The sequence below is a fragment of the Megachile rotundata genome, chromosome 5 (genome assembly GCF_050947335.1).
Source record: "Megachile rotundata isolate GNS110a chromosome 5, iyMegRotu1, whole genome shotgun sequence".
Lineage (NCBI taxonomy): Eukaryota > Metazoa > Arthropoda > Insecta > Hymenoptera > Megachilidae > Megachile > Megachile rotundata.
The window spans coordinates 19,970,298-19,993,542 of record NC_134987.1 but is presented as its reverse complement, the minus strand read 5'-3'; the positions used below and the strand labels follow the sequence as shown (position 1 = coordinate 19,993,542).

The 23,245-nt window shown below is 41.7% G+C and overlaps 1 protein-coding gene and 1 long non-coding RNA gene across 14 annotated transcripts in view; both read right to left on the bottom strand.

Annotated features, from left to right (window-relative positions):
• Positions 1 to 22,076, bottom strand: part of LOC100876690 (uncharacterized) — a 123,905-nt gene extending 101,829 nt beyond the window's left edge. For 5 of the 12 annotated variants that reach the window (XR_013038165.1, XM_076531707.1, XM_076531711.1 and 2 more), the window contains exon 1: positions 10,964 to 13,233. Coding sequence is in view for 9 of the 12 variants with exons in the window: in XM_076531707.1 (XP_076387822.1) it covers positions 10,964 to 11,148 (185 nt within the window). In the remaining 3 variants the exon portion in view is untranslated. Of the gene's footprint in view, positions 1 to 8,455; positions 8,690 to 10,753; positions 10,814 to 10,963; positions 13,235 to 19,556; positions 19,736 to 20,742 lie in introns of those variants that run through there. The other 7 variants (XM_076531721.1, XM_076531710.1, XM_076531714.1 and 4 more) reach the window with 6 other exon arrangements.
• On the bottom strand, positions 1,829 to 6,873 carry LOC143264447 (uncharacterized). Of its 2 annotated transcripts, XR_013038167.1 has the most exons (4): positions 4,353 to 6,873; positions 4,043 to 4,283; positions 3,472 to 3,933; positions 1,829 to 3,397 (listed from the first exon to the last, which is right to left on the bottom strand). It is a non-coding gene; the product is annotated as an uncharacterized LOC143264447 (long non-coding RNA). The 2 variants fall into 2 exon arrangements; XR_013038166.1 differs by having other exon boundaries at positions 1,829 to 3,933.
• Positions 22,077 to 23,245: the final 1,169 nt, after the last annotated feature.

The window sequence follows — 23,245 nt, the reverse complement described above, 5'->3', positions numbered from 1 at the left end:
GATTATACCGTAACGAAACAAGTCGAACTTTAACGAGAACGTTAACAAACTCATTCGATGCCATAACGAAGAAAAAAGGAAAATCTAATTTTACAGGGAGCAGTGAAAAGTGCAACTGAGTATGAATGTGCGCATACAACGTGCTTCAGAGGCAACGTCTTACCTTGACCGAGCGCTTCCGGTATTCCCTTTGCTCTCCGTGTTTTCAGCGTGAACCTCTCTTACGCGATACATTTTGCGATACTTTCGAATCTTTGCTTTTATTTTCTTTATCTTAAGCAACCTGCTGCCCGGTTCTTCAGAAATGAAATTTACTGCGATACAAAATTCCTAAAGTACTTCTCTTCAGCTAAAAGTACTTCGCGAACAAAAGAGAAATCATCGGCAACATTTGTTGCTCGAACAATTATTTTGGCGTCGAAGTGGAAAGTTCGGAAAGCCGAGGATTAGCAAGCATCGCGGATAAATCGTTCTGAAAGTGTTAGATAAAACTATTGGTGATGATATTAATTTAAATTGAAAATTGCGATGCGCATAGTTGCACGTGTAAAATTAATTTTTAAATTTCTCAAGAATTCCTAGAGATTCTGTAGTTGCTCTGGAATTTTCATGACGAGGTATTTAAGCGTCTACAGTTACCTAAGATCGATGTTACTTATCGATGCCATCGAATTTCTCGCAACCAGAGCCAAGGTATCGAGCAACCGTAACCGAGATTCATGCAACAGATGTGCTACGACGAATTTCCGGCCGGATATTTATTAATTTCCGGCAGTGACGCGAGATTCTAGCCTCCTGTTGGCCGGTAATTAAGTTCCGCGAGCATCATGGAAACCGTTCAATCGACCGGTCCTACCTTTTTGTCAACCGTTCAAGCTGCCCCGTTTACCAATGACACAGTTCTTGCTAAATAAAGCAATCGACCATTTGACAAATGTCAAACAGCGTCTCGTTTAATTTTACTCATCTACCGACCGGATCCTAATTTAAAATAATAGAGGGTTCTCTAATCGAAAAGAAACATCGGGAGTTTAGACGATGTTTAGTTTATATTTGCCGGTAAATTGGAGGACTTCCGATTCTAGGCCTAAAGTTAGCCAATTTTGTGGTAAAAGTCGGAAAAACCGCGTTTCGCCTGAAGGGTTCGCGACGAGAACATTCACGGGGATACCGCGAGAGTTTCTAGTTTGCTAGTTTCGAGCGTTTCGAAACGTCATTCACCACTGCTACCGGAAACTTTAATCGACGTTTCGACAACGGGATCGGTCGTAAAAGTTTCGAGATCGTTTGTCGAACAAATTGCTTTGAAACAAATATGTCGTTCTCCTTTTTTTCCTAATTTCCTTCGATGGCGTTACGTTAAGTTTCGAGCGTCTGAAATTTTCGAACAATTAGCGACATTCGCTTCGAAACATTTGATTGCACGATTTTTCAGTTAAAATACCGTTTACGCGAAGCGTGTTTGTTTTTCGAACAAACGCAGACATCGTAAACCCAATTAACGCGACACAATAAAATTGACTAAGTCATCGTTTCCCTCGAAGGTGCACGTTATTTTAAACTGCGCAATTTTCATGGCTAATAAAGCTTCGATAACGCGTAGCTAGATTACATAAGGGACGAGTTTATGGGGAAGACTATTTACGTGTCGGACGATTGTTTTTGTCTAGCTGTACAGCACGCCCCGTAACAGATTATTTCACGACTCAATTAATAAAATGTCAAGAACAGGCTGCTGCGATCCTTTATTAGGAGAAAGTACGAGGACAGCGTAGTAAAAATTGGTCGCATTTTTCCTGGCCGGAGGGTCATCGATCCACTGGAAAATTGTTCTTTTCTGTCCAATATCTCCGTGATGGTCCACCGAGTTAAAACGGAGAAGACCACTCGCGATTAAATCTAACAAAAAGGTCGGTACGCGAGACTAAAATGTAATTTACATCGGTAGAACATGTGGTAGAGTGTACCAGTAAAAATGTTCGTTTAGAATACTCGTGTAAGTTTATCTAAAAGAACGGAAAATTTTGTTAAATTAAGCTATCGATTATTCAAAATTTTGTCCTCGAAAAGACGAGTTAGATTGAGTCGAGCTTAGAATAGAAATTTTTTGCGGTAATTCTAAATTACAAGAGTAAGCGGAGGCAATCTCGTAGCTAAAGAAAGTCAAGTCGAATCGCATTTACGCGATCCGCTGCAGAAATTGGCTACGCGGATACGATTAATTATCATTACTGTGCGAATTCCGGAAGCGTCGGGTTCGTTTGCAACCGATATATCGCAGTTGATAACGGACCAGCAACCGCATCTCGTTTCATCGGGCCGAGTATCGTCGTAGTCGTTCATCCTGATCGCGCCTTCGTATTTCCGTTCTCTGTTTGCTGCTTGTCCGCCTCTCGTTTAATCTCTTCGATGCATACCATAAATACAGACTATTTCAAAAAGGAAGAAAAGTATACCGCCGTAGAAAATAAGATGTCTTTTTGTCAAAACAAATCGAATATTTATTTATCGCTTTGCGGGGTATGACTTCGATTTTCAGATACAAGCGAAAATTGCCTGTTTAACATCCGGCCTGCTATACTGAAATTCTAAACGGTCGAAGAAAACTCGTGCTTCAACGCGGTAAAGGACTTTTCGATTTTCTTTTATGGAAAGAATATGGATCGATACAAATTTACTTGTCTCTTTTTGCTCCGTAATATTATTTATTAATTCTTCCGAGCAAAAATCTAAATCTTCGGAGATATACGCGTCGTCTAACTTCTGTTTCCGTATCAATTAGCCACGTACCTCGATCATAACTACGTTATGTCCTCAAAGGGATAACTGTCGCCTCGATCGCTAGTCAGGACCAAGATGAAAGCTCGTTCGTGGTCCGAGTATTAATCAGAATTAAGCAAGTTCTTAGTTTAATAGTGTTTGGACATCGGTCTTCCCTAAAACGCCAATAAAGTTCTCTTCGAAAGGTGTTCTTGACTTTGTCTCCTGGCGAACAGATTACCTTTATCCGCTTAAGCGTTATCCTTGATGTAAATAGTTAATCATAATCTTCCTATTAACGAGTGCGCTGAACTACTAATAATCGATATAATTTCACTTGTTAGAAACAAAACTGCTATCGTTTGCACGCGATACCGTCGACGACGGAGAAGGTGGCAACAGATCATGTAGAAAATGATGGAAATACAAGTTGTACGAACAAACTTGGAAGCAGTCTAGTTATAATGGACTAACGTTGATCTAACTTCAGCGGAGTCGACTCGTAATCGTGTAATCAAAAGTCCAAGCGTGTGAAGGGAAGTTAACCGAACTGAGACACGCTGAATCCCATCCAGGCTCGTTTCAAACTGAATGGAAACCACATTCTGCAGCTTCGGTTCAACTCGGGAAACTACGTCTAGATGATTCATTATTAAGTGTGATTAATAACATTATAACGTCTCGCACGAGTCATCGATCACGTCAATGTACTTGTTTCGTTAACCTCCGATTCGCAGCTCTAATTGTTCCAGATTGACTAGAAACGTCGAGAAGCTTCGACAGAAATACGATCCTTTCGGATCGAATAACGAAAAGTGGGAATGATTATTATCAACGATCTCGTCGAGTAGTTTGTCGTATAAAGAATTCGTGTCGTTTTCAGTGTTCGTTCGTGAGTTCTGGAAAAGGATGCCTGGGGACCATTATTTGGTAGTTTACGAGCAGTTGGCAGGGCTCTCGAGAACGTCGTTTCGCGTTTGGCAAAGAAATCGGAAGTCCAGGAACCGTTCTTCCTTTCGCCGCCGTCTTCACTCGCAGACCTCGAAACCTCGTTACTATTCTTCGCCGGTGTATTTTGCGAGCAGCGAAAGGGGAGCTTAGAGAAAGCTGCTTTTGCACGTATCCGTTTAATCGATCGACTTCCATTATTATCTTGGCGTATTTCGAAGAAATCTATTAGGTTATTGCAGATGAAATGGTCGCTTTATGGAGCTAAACTCTTGAAACCGATAACGAGCTATTCTGCAATAACTGTATCGGTTAACGCTTTATGAATGAATACCTTCATTGAGGATGCCTATCTAATTTCATTTAATTTCATCGAAATTACGAGGAGAGAATTATCGAACATGTCAACGAGCGTGCTCGTGTTTCTCTTTGGAAAGGAAAGTGATAAATTAAAGAAAATTTGTCGTCGTTCGTAAGAAGCTCTTTCACTGGTGTATAAAAACACTTCGTATCCTTAATTTACCTTCTATTTATTCCAGTCTCGTTAAAATCCCCCATTCATCGTCCCCGTCGCACTGGAAGTTATAGAAATCCATGCCAGATCGGTATAAACAAAATAAATAACCTGCGTAGCCAAAACAAACTTCGTGTCAGTTATACGAGAGCTTCCCAAACTTTTATGAGCCGAGATTCATCTTCGAAAATGGTGATGGTCCACGATTTACTCGCTCGCGATGCATTACTTTTCAAATTTGCAAACTTCTACGCTTCCTGCATTCCTGAATTCCTAAAATCCCAAAGTCCCGAAGTGTCAAAGTTTCAAAGCGTCAGAATTACAAGGTTCAAAGACTTCAAAGATCTAAAGTTCAAAAATGTCGATATTCCAAAATCTCGAACGTTCGTCACTTCGACACTCGAAACTTTAATATAGTTCATGCGATTCGCCCGAAACCAGCTGTGATTAATAATTTTTTAACCGACTTCGAAAAAGGAGGAGGTTACTCAATTCGATCAGTATTTTTTTTTTTTTTAAACACAGAACGCTACCGACGCAACAAAGTTTTGGCAAAAAAGGGAGTTCTTTTTTTCATTTGGTATAAAACCGCACACAAGCTTTCCAACGGCCCACCCAACAAAGCACTAAAACGCGCTCGACGTTGTTTGGCGGCTTCGGTGATCGAACGGGAACCGGCATACCCACGCGATATGACCGTTGGATAAGTAATGTGCTTGCAATCTACCGTATATTCTACCGAATACACTGAAATCGCGATCAATTGTTCTCCCAATAATCGTTTCCTCGTACGTATCGTTCATTTCATCCCGTTTCGAACCTAACGTTCCCACATTTATCGTTTAGTCCAATACGTCCGTTCAAAAATGATCGATAGAAATTTCGTAGTAACGTAGAGGCTGTTTCAGAAGAAATAACCTCGTCAAAATAAATGAATTCCAGTGAAACGATGATTCGAAATTTATGATCGGGTCTTGATTGACCCGAAGTAGCTGTGCAGGAATCATTGATACAGTTTCGCGAACTAACCACATTCATGTATATGAAAAGCGGCGATCAACAAGATATACAGAGCGTTTCGCATTTAGCTTACGTTAGCCGCACGGATATTAATTTCTCTTTCAGTCTACTTTGACGTTTTCAAACGTTAAGCGGGCTAGTGACTAATCCGATTTACCAGCGTTTCGTTTCGGCGTTTAATCGGTGCTTAAATAATTAAATCGTTGCCATTTCGAGTAGTTAGGATTATGTATCATGAAATTCCACAGATTTAGCCTCCTTTAATTCTTTAACAGAGCAAATGGCGTTACAAATAATTTGTACGTTTCTTTTAATAACCGTTGCAATTCCCTTAATGATACGTTTATTTTCGCCAGAAAAGTATCAGTTCCTTTTTCGAGATTTACGGAAACAATAGATTTCCAGACGAGGAGGTCGTTTTCTCGAAAGGGAAGAAAGGTTGAAACGAAAAAGGACAATATTCTTCGATCATCGCCACGCTGGAAAGTCGAATAGCATCTCAAAGGTTGGCCTCCTATCCGAATGAAACACGTCGAATCGTCGAATTCAATAACGATAGCAATCGCTGGGGTTTAAAGGGGTGTGTCGAGAAGTATCTCGTTCGAGCTTTTTCGAAAAAGGATTGCGATTTTATGGGGTAACGTGGCGCGTAGGAAACGAGTATTTTAAGAAAGTTTTAAGGTTAATGATAATTTACGATCCTTTGGGACTGCATAGAACCTAACGCGAATCCTGCTCACCGTTATAACAACGAATTGCTTGCCAACGAAGCAAACCCTTAGTCTCTCTTCCGGTTTCTAGGGTCACTTTGAAGTCGTATTTCAATACTCTCGCTCCATTTATTCGTTATTTGAAAAAAGGTATTATTGTTCATTTAGCAGACAATACGTATGTGGTAATTATTCGTGACGATTCTATCGGTACGTTCTTGAAGACTCGCACGTATGTAGGATGAAAAACAAGTTTTCCATTCAGGGTTCTCGTTTGTCAGGCGCATAGCTCGTAGAAGCTCGTTAACGAGGAATTTTCGACGAAATAAATTCCGTCGGAATGGGCTACGAAAATGGAAGGAAAGAAATAAAATGAACGACGTCGTGTGACATTGCGCAAAGGAAAAACTGGAGGGGACACGGTTTTCCCTGGTCCGCTGAAAAAGGTGAAGGAAGAATCGTTCCAGTTTCCTCGGATTCGGCCTCCTTTCAAACGACACCGCGACCCTGAGCTTCCCTTCATGAAAGGAATACGCGGTGCATTCATCTTTCCTCCTCGCTAACCTACGAATTTCTACTTTTTTTATTATTTTTAACCCCGATTCCGACGCGACCATGCCTGCAAGTTTTACTTCGAGGCAAAAAATGTTTAAAAAAGTCGCGCCAACCGTGGAAATGTCAAAAGGCACGCTTGCACGTATTAATTTCCTGTTTGCGATTCAATGCCGTCACGGTAACCATTGTTTTTCCTCGTCTTCTCGTTCATTCTTTCGGTACTTACACTTTTGTTCGCCGTCGCGACGTTCGTTTGATCGAACGCTATCTTTCTTGCGTACAGTGACATTCGTATCCTGAGGCAACGATCAGCGAAACTTCCTTTACAAAGGATTATTTTCACGTTTTACGAGTTAGAAAACTCTATAAATCAATCTTCTCGTTCTGTCAGGTCCAAAATTAAAAATGAGAATTTAAAAAGGAACGAAAGTGGTAATACAACGCGTAGAAGTAGAAATACATCGGTACGAGTAGCATGAGAAAATTTAAAGCGATAAAGCATATAATATTATATGTGGGAAACGTTTATAAGAAACCTGTTGCGTTAATTATACGATAGCTGGTAATAACTCGCGTGTATTTATGAACTAACAGCTTCGACGATTTAATGAAAACGGATAGCGCGCGATACATAGCATAAAAGCTCATATTGTAGCGAGAAATTTTCCTGGATATCGTGTTTTGTTGAAGGTCATGAATGATTCAAGATACCAGAAGGAAGGAGCGTTCGATTCTTTTAGAAAAGAAACAAACTGTCCATTGATATTCAGATCGTTATTTCCGCGTACTCGTACATCGACCGGTCTTTCTGCATACAACAGATACGATATTTTAAACAGTTATTCAAATAGGGGTTTCATTCAATTTGCTCGAAACTTTGGACGATGCATTCGGAACCTGTCTTGTTTCCATTCTGATCTTTCCAAAGAAGTTTCCATCTTCTTAACGATATTTTCATATTTTATCCTCTCGGGGAACGTAACATCGTTCTTCAAAATCATTTCATCCAATATTCTCGCAATCGACTTTATCTGTTTTTCGTTGATGGATAAATGTTTAAGTAATCGCAGCGACTGAATCCAGTTTGCCTTTAAATGTACGTTAATCAGGCGAACTCGATGTTTTAATTATGTATTCGAGAGATTGCATGCAGGAAATCGACTGAACTTCGACAATTAAATCGCGAGAGAGCGCGCAATACTGTGATCGCATTTTCACCTATTAATTTTGCACGAATAGTAGAGGGGCTAGGTTATCCGTGAAACGGTGGTGATACTCGTTTAAAAGCAATTCGGGACTATATTAAAATGCATTTCAAACTTTCGAACTAATATTTTTATTACCTTGCACGTTTTTAATTTAGGTTCCTTGTATATACGCCGGTACGCGAACTCGTTTACTTTTTTATTAAAAACTCATACTCTACTGGGCTGTGTCATTGCATAGGCGAAATAACGCGGGTAAAGTATATTCTACCTTTTTATGGGATTCGATAATCCGGATTGATTATCGATTATGCAATCTATTTAATCCGAGGACCATTCGAGAGATTTTATTTTTATTTTCCACGTGTTCGACTGATCGATTGGATGTAAATTGATCTAACTTCTTTAACGATCTACGGTAGTCGACGCTATAGAAAGATAATAATAATCGAATCGGCGGAAAATTATTCGATTAAAAAATTGATTGTTCGGGAAAGCCGTGTCGGTCTACATTCCAGGAGAGGGTCGTGAAATTTAGAGCCGTTCGAAGAACAAGCATCTCCCCGGACATATTTCAAACAGGACCATAAATTCTACTCCGCAAAACGGAACAATTTTTCTCGTGACCGTGTCCCAACGTGTTATCTCTCTTTTTATCGTCTTCCGGTTGAACCTCGGACAAAGAAAGAAGACGAATACCTCTGTCCGCGAACTCTACAAACTTGAAAAAAGGGGATTCTTACCTCAGCGTGGTATCCAGCGTACAAAACGAGCGTCGATCGATCGACCGATCAAATTCCAGGGTAATTAATCGAATTCAGCCGAACGACTGCTCGTGACGCACTATTTTTTTCGTTTTACGTTTCACTTTCACTCCAATTTCATGATTCTGGAACACGCGCAGTCGAAAATAGCATTTGCGTCGCTACAAGCTATCGAAGGTCTTCGAGAATTTCCCTAACGAGTTTCTGAACGATGGAAAATCAACGGAAATGGAAGGGAAAAAAACAGCGAGGAAGCTGGATGAAAACGGGACGACGTTGAATATTTATAAGGTTGTCTCGCATAAACGAACGCGAAATTATTTCATCGTTTGTCGATACAGCGACTATTTGTGTCGAGCGAATCAACGAAATCTCGGTGTTGTTCGCTCCTTGAAACGCTGTCTTTGAGTAAAAATGTACGCGATGCGGTTGAATGCTGTTCGTTCGAATGGAATTTCATTCGATTTCGTAGCGAAACAGTTACATCGGCACAGGTCACAGCGCGCGTTTACAGATTTGACGGGTTCTCGGCAGCATTCGTCGTTCGAATAAGATATCAAAATTCGGAACACCTACAGTCGATTTACTCTCGTTCGAACGAGCATGGAATTTGAACTCGCTCGTTCGATAAAGAGTAAAAGGACCGTCGAGTAAGTACCTTCGAAAATCGCGAAAAGAAACAAACGATCCGATAGCGACGAAAAGAAGAAGAATTCGTCGAGAAGATGAGAAGACCGGGAGAAGTTGGAGACTATAGGAGCAGACAGGACGCGGCGAAGGCTTGGCTCTGGGATAATCGGGTAACCATAATGAAAATCGCTTTGTCGTCAGGACACCGAGCCGAACTCCAGGCCGGAGATAGTTCCACAATGGGTTGGTATTAATCAGAGTGCTTTCGCCGAGGCGGAGGCCACACGCGACAGCAATTTCATTTATCCTGGCTGCGAGTGCCGTACCCTCGACGCGTTATTTGCACGTTGAAGTCAGGTATTACAGGCGGAACCTGCTTGGAAAGAGCAGAATTGAACAGAAAAAAGAGAATAAGAAATACGAAACAAGAAACCGAGTCCCGACGTTGAAAGCATCACTTTTTGCCAGAGGGAAGAGAACTTGATTCCCGATGGAAAAGTCGATGGTTCGCGAATTTCTGTCGTGTTAATGGAACGTACCTCGACGCTATCGAATTCGGGGGATTTTAACAGAGCTCGTCGCGAAAGAGAGACATCCTGTGCTCCAACCGGTTGAAATTGAAGAAAATTTTATGAGATTGAAGTTGGTCGAGAGAAATCGAGAATCATAAATGAAGCTTTTTAGAGAACAGCGCGGATTTCTTTAATTTGTTCCGGGTTCGACATAATTGGAGGATCAGTTGGTCTTTTTTTTAATTTTACGTTTACCGATCGACAATCAATGAACTTATTTTTGTAACATATTCACAACGGAATGCAACGGATATTTAAAATTTAATCCAATTAAAAAGAGCTATGATTGCTTGCAATTAAAATTAATAACATTGGTTGACGAACGATGAAGTACGAGTGTAATCGATTTCCTCTCGCAAAATGTACCAAGTTCCTAACCAAAGACGATATTTCAACGGCAAATTAACACTCAACCTTTTAAAAAATTCTACACCGTCCCACAAACGCTATTCTTCAAACGATCGGGCAATTACTCGTTATGCGAGACATCCAGGTAGCAAAACGAAACGGGAAATTAGAAGATCAGGACAGAGATAGAAACGGATGAACTACACGAAATAGGTAATAGACACGAGATAGCGACTAGTCACGTACGCCGAAAGCAAGAAAAAGAAAAAGAGTAGATGAAAGGAGAAAAACCCCGAACATCCGAACGGCGCGAGAGTTCCTGCGGAACTGACAGACGGCTTCCGTACGAGCGTGGAAAAATCACGAGACTACCCCCACTCGTGACCCGGACCAGTCACGTGACTGCAACCCTTCGCGCATGCGCCCCTCGAGCCCTCGGTCCAACAACCCTCGGCTCTCGAAACCGAGCACCGTATGGAAAATCGCTACGTTAGGTCTTCGGGTTCGATGAATGATGGTCCAAACTAGACCTGTCATAGCAATTTCGAAGAATCGAAAATTTACGCAATATAGCCAACCCTTCCACTAACGCCTGTGTGTCACGGTTGTCAGGAATAAAATCTACGTGACGTATCGCACAAAGCGTTATTAGACATAAAGATTATGTACACGCGCAAGACAGAGAATTACTATAATTAACAATTATATGACCATCGTAAACCATTACCTTATCATTTCATTTCAACCCAAAGAAATTAGGTTGATGGAAAGAAAAACGATCACCCACCTGAAACAGAAAAGCATGCGAAATCGTTAGATCGTTATATTAAAAAATGAAAAATTTACTATACAGTAGGGTCAATTTCGATAAATATTGAAGTCTGTCAAGCGTTAAACTTGGCCATTTGCTGTGATCGTCAGTGTTGTTCGATCTAACCTTGCCGATCCAACGGATCTGACGACGTCGTAGCGGACGCTGAGCTTTCTCTGCTGATTCCTCGGGCTTCTGAAAGCATCCCTGGTATCTTTGGGAAGCTTGACACTGCCACGAGAGATGTGCGAGCTCAGCGGCTGATAAGTGTCCGTGGTATAACCACCGATGCAGCTGCAGCATTTGGACATCGCGTTTCCAGAGATCCAGCTTGTGCCGTCCGCTTTCGGAATTGGAAAAACTGGAACGTTCCTTACCGAGGACGTTCAACCGCGAGCAGCCACGATGAAATACGTTTCGACGAGCTTGCGAACCGGCACACGTCGTTGGTGTAAGCGGATTTACACCAGGAACCACGAAACATCTCGAACTTTAATGCATCGCAGCGAAACACTGACCACGCGCGTCTTCCAATATTTCATTTATCCCGTTCAAATCTTCGATAAATTTCAATTTCTCTAACTACGTCCGACCATTAATTTAATAGTCGTTTATTCGTGTTTTGAAGAAACAGCTACAACGTGCTACACGGGCACCGTTGGCTTCTGGATTCCGTAAGGCTCGCGACCGAATTCCAAAAGAAACGGTTCTTTCTTATTTTGCTCCAACCGTGCTGAAAATATGCGCGTCAGTTTTTCGATTCAGCTGCGCTTTAAATTATCCACTTTATCGCTTTCGATCGAATAGTTGTAATATTTTATTGTTTCGTAAAATTTACAAACGAGTATTCTAATTGGAAGGGAATTTTCCAGATGATGCATTAGGTCGTATGTCAAGACAGGGGGAAATTTACTGCCAGGAAACGTCTAGGAACATTCGTAATGTTGGTTTTGAAATGGACACGCTTGTACAAACTTTGTAATAGATGGTCGTTTCTGGAGTCAACGGAGCACATAGAAACAGTCTTGAACAACATATAGATTCCGAGGTGTTTCAACACCTAACAATTTCAAAAACAAAGTGGAAACTTTAGAGTTACGTTTTCGTTAAGTGCTCGTGATCCAACGGTGAAGACACTTTATGGATGTAATTTATAATAGCAGTAATTTAATGCCAGTTTAATAATAGTACCATTGTACGAGAATTTGATAAGTATAAATAGAGATCTTTGTTTCCTAAATGTTTAATTATTCCTTTGCCATTTAAAATATTTCGCACTACGCGGTTCGAAAATTCTCGCCGTCCGCTACGAATACGTTCGAAGAATGAAAATGAACGAGTCGCGTCTAATAGCGTCCCGAACGAGATATCTCCGTGAACGACGTTCGAGAGCTGAAATCGGTCCCAAAGCAAACGTCCTAGGGATTCGTTCGCGATTTCGACCACGATCGAAATTCAGAGAGGCACGAGAGTTCGATGGAGTGCAACAGCGGAGAGTTGCACGCGAGTACAGAGGAGACGAAACAATGTTGGTAGCGACCGATTGCGTGGCGATCCTCATTGAACATTTCAGGCACGTACATAGGAAACGTCGTTCGAGGTACAAGCTTTTTTTTTATTTCTTCTCTATCTCTCTCCTTGTTCCGTCTCTCTCGACCGACTAACCACCTCGTTTAATAATTGTTCGACGATCTTTAATATTCACGTTGCGACTTCAAGGCTGATTCTACATCTCGTACGTGAGTCTAACGGTTCACCGTGCTCCTCGGTGACGCCTTTCGTGGAGAACTTGGCTGTTTCAACTCTTTTAGCAATGCAGACTTTCATTCGCGTAAAACGTTTTGGATTTTCTATCAAAGCACTACCGTTAAACGATATTCTGTAAATGTAATTATTCAGGTTACGACCGTTTTGGTTTACCAATTTAAGTTTTCCAATTACTACTTTCCAAAATTATCCGTAATTTTCCAGGATACCCGTACGAGAAGCAACCGTGTTTCGTATTTTAACGCGTTTAACAATTGGTCGTTCGTAAAGATTATTACCTCGTACAACTTTGCATAAATTACTCTCTAAACAATTGCAATTGAATTTTTCACCGATACGTTATCGATGATTTACAAGCGACGGTATGTATCCATCGACGATGTGTACGAAAGCTACGAGCACAAAGCGAGCACTGCACAGGTTACACCATTTCAAAACTATTTCCAAAATTGCTCCCAACAATCGTGAATCGTTTGGCCGAGGATTTTCCAGACGACTACTCGCGCGTAAAATTATCTATTCGAAGGTCCATGCACAAATTCCGGAACGAATTTGGATTAACTGGTTGACGCGGTGGAATTCGTTGAACATTCGCGGGTCATCGGAATCGTTGAGTTCTTTCACGTCGGCTGTTTGAAACGCGACTGACTGGCAGAAAGAAGCAGACAACGAAGAAATGGAAGAAGCAAAGCGAAGAGAAGAGGAGACACACGTGTTCGCGAGTACATCAGCTGGGGATGTTTGTCCGCGTGGCGACCAACGTGTAGAGAGTTTAACTGCTCGAATTAACTCTTCGCGCTCGAACATTTATTTGCTACAAGTTATTACTACTTTAATATACGGATAACAATTTTAGCGAAATAAAATCGCAATTTTTTTAATACGTTGCAAAACTCGATGTCCGCTTCTGTACTGGAAAACTTTGTCCTTCATTGTTTCCCCCCAGAAGGATTAAACTTTTTTAGTCAGGCTAGGAATTCTTACTTTTGCGGTGTCTTACTAAAGAAGTTGCCAGTGCAGCCTTCTTGGAAACAAACGTAACTAGCTACTGCGGTAAAAGTGCAAAAAGACTGGTCAGTGCGCGAAATTATCTCCTTCGAAGACAAACGAATCGATTCTGTAGCGCTTCGAGGAAACCACTGCAAATTGGCATCGAACTCCTTACGGGATAATTAAGCGTACTGCTTACATCCACTTAAACGGTACTTGTCTCGAATTCGAACCTCATCGACCGGCTGCGTCTTCTGACTTGTACATTTTATTTTAAAGCACCCTCCGACTACTTGAAAATTTATTAAAAGCGTTTCACGATATCGTTGTTCAATTGCGTGCGTACGTAATTCATCGTATAGCATAGAATCGGTTATGCATTTAGACATCTCGAACATATTTTCCTCGGAAAGAAAGACGATACCGAAAGAAAACCGAAACTGCGAACAAAGAACATTTCTCGTTCAAATTTTACTGAAAGCTCTTTTAAATAAAACATGTATTTCCTCCTTCCTACACTGGGCATTCTTGTTCTTCTATTTCCTACGATACGTATATGTACGAAAATGCGTTACTTTTGTAAAATTATCATGATTTCTTATACGTTTGAAAGTTTCTTTTGTCCGTCACTGTACATACTGCTTCTCAACGGCGTGTTCATGCTATACGAGTGGATAAAACGAGAAAGAAACTCAGGTCCTGAGGAACGTCCGGTTGTTGATCCGTCTCTGTCCGCCTGATGCGAGTACCACAAGTGCACGCGTCGAGAAAACGCATTCGCAAACGAGTGTGCACGGTTGATGAACGTTCTTATACGATGCGATCGCATATGTTCAGCAGTGGCTAAGCAACCGGTCGTAATTCGACGCGAATACCTTCTCCTTTAGCGGATTCTCCGAATATCGGATATTCAAAAGTCGTGCGGCATTCGACCGCTCATAAATACTCAGTTTTTCCTATCACGGACCACGTTCTGAATTTAAATAGCGATCCTCCGAACGAACGGACGCGCAATTACCGCGTCTGATCGCGATAGCGAAGGAATTCTGCTCTCGCCGTGCTAATATTACGCGTTAAAAGGTGTTAAAATTAGTTTTCGCATCACCTCCTTCGTATTCGCGTTTCCATGGGATGTTCCGCGAGTATTCCAGTGGTGAAATGAAATCAGAGTCAAAATTAACTCGGTGCAATCGTAATCGATAGACTCACGGTTGCGTGACTCGCAACGAACGCGTTTTCGATTCGATCGAGCCGTCTCACCGTTCACGCGATCGCGATTAAACGAAATTTTCCACAAATTTACAACTGTGAAATACGATATTTCGTTACACGTAACGACGCGAACTTGAAAGAGGATGGTCGCAAGGACACGTGCTGACCAGCAGCGAGCAGAATCTCACGCTTCGCCAATCCGGATGACGTTACTTTTTGTCGCGTCTACACAGTTTGCTAGCGTACAACCAACGCTAACACTCTCGTATAGGTAATACTTATGAAACATTATTCTCGATGGTTATGCGAAGATACGATTACGCGCTAGTCTTTTCCTCGCTGATCCGGTATAATTACTACAAGTCCGAATAAATTCCCGGCTTTTTGTCTTTTAAAGATCGGCATTAGAGTTACGGAAAATGAAAGAATATCAATAATAAAATAAAATGTTGCAAGAAAAGCGTAACTATATCGCGTGAAGCGACAATATCCAACATTTGACGTAAGATCAAACGTGCTCGGTAGCCTGATCTCTGTTGTGCGCGAATCGGTGGCAACAATCTCGAGTACAAGCGCTTTCATTGAAATCTAGAAACGGCTAGGTCGAATATTGCATGCACAGAATGCCAGGGCAGAGTGCGGTAGACCGAGCAACGGCGCATCGACTTCCGGTTCTCGAGGCAGGCTTAAATGACGCGTGCAGAACTGGAAGCCGGGCTAAACGAGACAAAATGAGACGAAAAGAAGCGAGAATGAAAGAAAAAGGACTTGACTGACCTAAGCGATTGATTTCTTTCGTTCGTTCATGTACGTACAGTCTTTCTCAAAACGCGTGTACACCATCGTATGAGTGCAAGCAACAAATTGTTCGTTTCGAAAGAAGTTTCGTTACTGCCTACTTTAGTTCATCATATTTTATACGTCTATTCAAACAGGTTGATCTACCGCGTTATAACCGTACAGAATCGACTACCAACTTCTTGGCACTCGGCGGTACATATTATTATGACTAATGTGGCAAATCTATTAAAGCAGAAAGCAAATTTTCAAAGTTTCTCTGTGAGATTGAAAAGTTTTCGGACGTTAGTATGTATCGAATGAGGGGGCCACGTAGGAAAAGGCAACGTCCCCGTAACTCAAACTGGCAAGCAATATCGAAGATCTACAGAGGCGCAACGGACAGCGTGCTTTCGTATTTCACGCGAAACAGGTGGATATTGCCGTCGATGTATCACGCAGACGGTGCACCCTAGCCTCTCCACGTGTTACCCACAGTTAGACCAACGTTACATACACTATGTCGATCGCTGCCTATTTATTCTTGTCGACGCTCGTTCGCTTCATTTTCGCCAAATATCCTCTCCATCGGCTCTTATCGATACCTATTAATCGATAAGGCATCTAAGTTGGATACAATCTTCTGTACAACTAATTTATTCTGCCTTTCGGTCATGAAGCGAGCAGCAGATAACGGGGAACGGTAAAAATGTTCGCTTTTTCGTCATAATTATACGTTGCTGCACCGCGAACAATCCCCCTTGTTACCTTACGCGTTGATGTGACACGATCTTTATCTCTCTTCCTTTCGCTGTTCGCCATATCCGCTTTCTCTTTCGTCGCTGTATTTACCCCGTCATTTCTTTCCCACGATTTCGTCCCGCCACAATGTTATCGCTTTCTTTTTTACCTTCTTGCGCGGTAAAGAAATCAGAAACATAAAGTCGACTGAATCGCAGAATATTATTCATCGATGTTAACGAAGCTGATATACCGCAAGTTTCGCTATACTTTTTGGTCGCAAAATCGTTTCATTGTATCTCGAGCAACAACCTAATCGTTCAAAGCTAAGCGCGGAGCGTTTAAAAAGTTTCTCTTCGAGGAAGCTTTTATTCGTTATTTGTTCGTCGAACAAAGTTAGAGGCTCGTTGGGAAGAGGCTGTAGGACACTCGCGAAGACGGTAACGATATGCAGCAACAAAGGCGTTAAACGAAAATGTTCGCGATGAACGCGGCTGAGCACAACCCGGAGGATTTAAGATGGCCGATTTTCTCGCGGAAAGTTTCTCGACTCGTCGTTTACGGCCAAATTGCAGCAACGAAATTATTGCCGTGCAAACGAGAACAGCGGGATGACCGAGGATGACGACAAACAATTATTGCACCCTCTCCAACTGCTTCAACTGCTATTGCAGCGATTTCAAACGCTCTGCTACTTAGCACGTACAAAGAAATTCAATTATTTCTATCGGTTTTGATAATGAAACGGAAGAACATGTCGGTATATTCGAAGAATACATATAATTACTACGTTTCGAGTGTTATTTCTTAATCGAATCCTATCTTCGTCGTTCGTTTCGAGCCGACAGCGAACGCCTACAGCCTCTTCGAAAATATCTTTCCATTTTCGACGAGATCCTGAGCAACGAACGTACAGATAAATAATTCAAGTATCTGGAGCAGGAGTTTCAGACATTGGTCGAGGCAGCCGGAAGTCTGTTTTAGAATTCAGTGAAATACACGTGGAACGTGCATTTTCAAGTTTCACGCGAAAATTCGTTCGTTTCGGTTAAGTGAAATGGAATATTATCCGTATCGTGTAGTATATTTTATAGGGAAACAAGCGTAGCGTTACACGCGTACTTAAAGTTGCTTGAAAAATGAGTATCACCGTGGAAAATCGAAGAGAAACTGCATCGAACGTTGATCGGCGATCGCCTTTGAAACGAGTGCACTTGTGAAAGTGACCGCATCTGCAACGATTGCAAAACGGGGTCTCTTTCGTTGGCAGTGTGTCAGAGACGTAACACTTTGCGACATTCTAACGACTAAACGATCGTTCCCATGAACTATTTCTTTTCCTCTATACATACCCCGACAATTCTGCTAGCTTTCGGAGGTATCTAAACAATGGAACATATTTCGAATGTTTGTCCACGAACTTGACCTCTGCATTTGCACCACACAATGGCAGCTCCATGATTCTCTATCGGGACTACCTCTATAGTTACTTAATTTCGAAATTTCTTTGGAAGATCGATATTGACGGGAATTATAAAAAATTAGCGTATCGTTGAACGATGCGCGTGTTCGACACGAGGTAATTTTTCAAGCGAGTATCATACGTTAAATTACGTATTGCACATTTGTCAGCCATAATACATAGTTGGAAATCCTTCTCGCCATTTTGCTGGCTCTGAATCATGGATTTTCTAGGCTGCAAGGGATCTTGAATTGAAACGGTTCCAAGACCACGCTGTTCGAGATAGAAGTTAAACCGCATAGTTGGATATACTATAAGCGATATTGGTTTAAGTAAGATTGAATTCGAGCTGCAGCGAATGGTGTATGCTTTTCCGTTGCTAAATATATCTCGATAATTGAAACAGAGTCGTAGATCTCGCGACTCGCAAATAACGTTATTTGATCCTTTCCTTTCATTTGGTGCAAATTGAATGGTTATTCGTTAGTATGTTCATCAAATTTCGAAGAAAAATTGTTCTCTAGCATAACTGGCATACCCGAACGAGGAGTTCCCGTGGTAAAAAATGACTCGTTGTTTCCAACTAATTTCGTTTCATTCGCAATTTGTATTCAAAGGTTGCCCGAGTAAAATTTTACTCGAATAACGCCCAACCGTTGCTTGTTGCTAGCGGAGAAAGAGAGGAATGCGACGCGGTGCGGTCGCAACATCAAAGGAACGAAGGAACAAGACGGCGAGCAGTTTAGCTACGAGCTAGCAAACACGTTAAACCTGGCAAAAGCTTCGTGGCCTATGGAGAAGGCATTGTTCGAACGCACTCCCATCGCGAAAGAAAGGATCCCATTCTTCGTGAAAACTGTGAATTCGATCGTGGGAATCGTTCGATACTTTTTCCGCGACGAACATTTTTTACGTCATTATTTGTTTATTTAGGAAAATAAGCACCTGCTGAAAATACAGCTTTCTACACGGTAAAAGCTGTTAACGTTTAAGCCGACTCGAAAGAAAATTTATACGCTGTTCGGGTAAGAACGTTCTCGTATTTTATCACAGCTGGCTCGAGTCAAAGCGAGCTCGACTGAATTCTTATTCATCAACTTACATCGTGATTTATCTTCCGTGCGATCTTTGTTTCGTGGAACAATGAAAACGATAAGAAACAAGGTTCCTCGAAACGAAGTGTTCGCTAAATCGCAATTCGAAAGAATATACTGGCAAGCAAGGTTATATTTCAATGCAATTAAAAGTGTATTAACGTGTTGCACGATGATCTCACGCTTCAGCGATCTAATTTCTTATTCCTCGACTCTTTAACGCTCTTCGTTCGATCTCCTCTTTCAACAGTTTAGATTCTATTACTTTTCCAATGCTACGCCAGTAACTATAGGATTTCCTTCAACATTCTTTTCACGAAATTGCTTTACACGAAAAAGGCAAATACCGCTAACTACGAGTACCAAAGTTCCCTCGGAAAATGAAATAACGTTCGAACGACGCGATACTTGGTTGACAAATTGATCGAGTCCGAACGTAGGCAAACGAGAACATAATGGCTCGTAATCGAAGAGAATAAAGAAGGAATAGAAAGAGAAAAAAGATTGATCGATGTACCGCGGTCGGATCGAGGCGTATCTACGCTTATGAATTTATTAGCCGTCGGTGGAATTGGTCGTTCGAAGGTTCGTACAAAAGCGACAAACTCCATTCTACGGTAAGAACGTGGCGAGAGAGGCAACGCAACATTCCAAGGAGAAGAGAGCGGGCACTCACCTCTGCTTGTGGTCTCAGCTTCTGCTTCGACGAATGGCCTCACGGCAGTCAGCATCCTCCGTTTCTCGTCCTCCTCGTCCTCGTCCTCATCATCATCCCCCTGTCCTCCCCCAACCTCCTCCTCCCGCGAGTTATCTGCTTACCACATTCTGCGTACACGCGTAATCGAACACTATGCCCTGCAACGGTACGGCTAACATTAGTTTCAACGTCGAAATATCAATTAATTTCAACGACTGTTCGTTCCAGAACAGAGGGATTCTGTTTCATATATCTAATCGTGACTCTCTAGATATTTACAATCTGAAGTTATGCTTTTCTCGAATCGTTGCAACCCTTCTGACCAAGCAGCACGTATGTTACGTGGAAGTAATCGCGACTACCAGGGTATTTACGGCGTAAACTTATAGTTTCCGCGATTATAATCCGAACAGACCGATGTCGAGTCAGAAGGCTTAATTAAATCGCGAATCTCTTGCCAAAAAGTATTGCTATGTTTACTTCAGATACGAGGGAATGGTAAAATCAATTAAGGAATAAGATTTCGTGGGTTCATATTTCAGAAATGTCGATAAAATCGAGTCTTTTGATTGGTTTAGCGTCGAGACGATCGAACAGCCGTTTCCTCGACGCGATCGAGCGCTAACGACACGAGAGGAATTCGAGAGTACGCCCACCATAGAAATGCCTACCTGCCCGAGTCGTTCTCTCTCGAGGTTATGAGTCACGAGGCCGTCGCACGCTTTGCTAAATATCTCAACATTTTGTCACGCGTTGTTCTCCCCTTAATCACGGCACGTTCGGCGAACCTCACGTTTTATGTGCCCTATTTGTTCGAGGAATCAGGTAATGCTACACAGTAGTTCACTGTTTACCGATTACGTTGCTATACATTCGCGCTCTTACCGACAACGAAAGGGAAACAAAATTCGCCACGTGTACACCCGAATGCACCGTTTATTTCTCCATTTGCTCTCGATCTTAGCGAAGGAGAACCTATGGAAATCTTACGACTATACTTTAGATCCTAGAACCTACGACAAATCTGATAGCTCAAGGAATCCTAAGCTCTAGGAAAATTCTATGTTGTTGGGAAATCCTCGGTTGTACAAGAATCCTGAGGTCTTTACAAATTGTTAGATCCAGCAAAAGTTTAGAGAATAGAGATAATTTTAGTAAAGCTTACCGTAGTCGAAGAGTGCCGTACGTAGGAGGAAATGCTCGACAACGAAAGTTCAGAAACGATTGGCCCGTTCAACGAATACTTTATTTCACTGCACTTACTTCACGCACATATATGTATAAACTTCTTTTGATAGGACACACGAAACTGTCAAATATCGAGACACGCACTTGATCAGACTCCCACGGACAACTGTATGCCGTTAGGAAAAAATTTTATCCTTTAAAACTCGTTCTCGTCGAACGATATTCGTCGATCGAACTCGATGTTACGTTATCGAAACACAATTACTAAAAGTTAGCTCGAACAAAGTGCAAAGTCTGGAACGCGAAACAATAGAAAACTGAAAACGTTTAAACAAATAATATGATCTACCGAAACGAAGATGAAATATTGTTTTTCCGACAATAACATCGGTTTGCAATTTCCGACAAAACTGATTAAATTTTGAGGACTTTGCGATCGAGAAATACTATTTCGCGTGTAAATACCGTTCGCGAAACGCAAACATGGCTCGAAAAAAACTTGCAACGTTTTATTTACTTTTAATTAACGGAGTATAATATAGATAAAAACCGTTATCGGTCGGGCATCGACAAGGTGCACCGTTAACTCGTGAAATTCTCCATATGCATCGGTTAGTTTCAATTAACGAAACACAATGGTTCTTCACCTTGGTATATCGTATACGTAAATGCGGTTCGATATCGTGTACGCGTTCGCAGACGATAATATCGTGAGAAGATTCGTTCCACGAATCACTGAACATTCGTAAAAAGTTTCACTGGCAGCGTCCGTAGATCATCGCGAGGAGGATGCTATTCGAAGAGAAAACCGTTCTCCATCCTGGTATCGAAGTTGAAATTACAGTGCGATCCTCAAACTCTCCTTCAGTTCGCGAACACTTTCGACCGTTCCCAACAAAACGAGTCGATAGTTTCTCTCACGCAACGCCATCGTCTTCGAAGAACCAACGAGTTTACCGACTATGCGATACACAGGAACAAAAGTCTCCTAAACTTCGCGAAGATACAGCCGCTACATTTAACCAGTCACGTATCCGATCGATCGACGGTGCTTTTAAAGATCACTGTACACGCTCGCGAACGGCTGATACGAAGATTAATCGAACGAGGAAAAACTGCTTTCTATATCGGAGAAGATGATCAGAAATAAATTGTTGAAATTCGATGAAAGATCGATGAATTTGTGAGAGAAAAAGACCGCGATGAACCACGCACGACCGTCGTGAAAGCGACACGACACTGGATGAGAACGGGCAACAGGTTCGTCGAGTTGCCCTGAGGAACGTGACGACGGTATGAACAGGAGGGGAGGAAGTTAGGTACTGGCCAGGTAAGCCAGTACCGCCATTGCTCCTGGCGCAGCATCCACCGATTTGCAGTGGCGTAAACACACCCGATATTCCGCCACAAAGGAGATTCCCTGCCACGTCGATTTGCTTTACACAATTTATACGTTGCTCCCTGCCTGATCAAGGTTCCCGCCTCCCGCTGCTGTTCCCTTCGCGACACGCTCCAAACTGTAAAATGTCTCCTCGAGACTCGACCACACGGATGCGTCTCACGCGAAACGTTTATCGGGAACATTGGAAGGTTATCGTGTAAATTATGGGAACTTGACGCTTTCGGTAGAACTTCCTACACTTTTATGGGCTGAGGCCCACTTTCGGAAACGCGGATTCTTCGCATTCCACTGGCATATATCGTATTATTCTCCACGACTCTGAAATTCCAAACGTATACACGATTCCCAAAACCCTAAAGTCTAAAGCTTCAAAAATTCCAAAGTCCCCGAACTCCAAAACTGATTCTGAAATTAATAGAGTCGTTCGCTCCAGACTCTCACAGGCTCTGCGACGTCACCGAGTACTGTTGCATGACTTTATTTTACATAAAATTTTCGTGTTCAAATTCAATTGACGTATTTAGAGTTTACTATGTTAAGTAATATTTTCTTGCAAGCTATTACATTAATATAAACTTTGGACGAAATTCTGATTACGCCACTGCAGCAACAGGTTGCCGCCAATGAGAACCGTCGTGAATGGGCGCATATGGTCCGTTTGATAGCAACGCGACTTGCCACTATGAACAAACAAGGCGATCTTTTAAAGAATCTTTCGAAATCCCATTATGAATTAATATTTCGCATAACTGATTCGTTAAATTCAATTTTACCAATTGGTTGTAAAATATAATTACATAAATATAGAAGAAATACAGATATATACGTGTAATAATTATTACACGAAATGGAGAAGTATTAAAGTATACTTGAAAATTCTATCTTCGCTGTTTCGTTATCGCGTATATAACTAATTATCGTGTCTCTATTAATCATCAAACATAGTAATTAATTTAGCGCCATAGAATCAGTGGTGGTTCGAACATTGTTTGAAGCTTATTTAAATTACAAATCACGAGCATGCATTTTTTCGATAATTTTAAAGTGTTATCTAAACGACATGATCCTCCATGCAAGG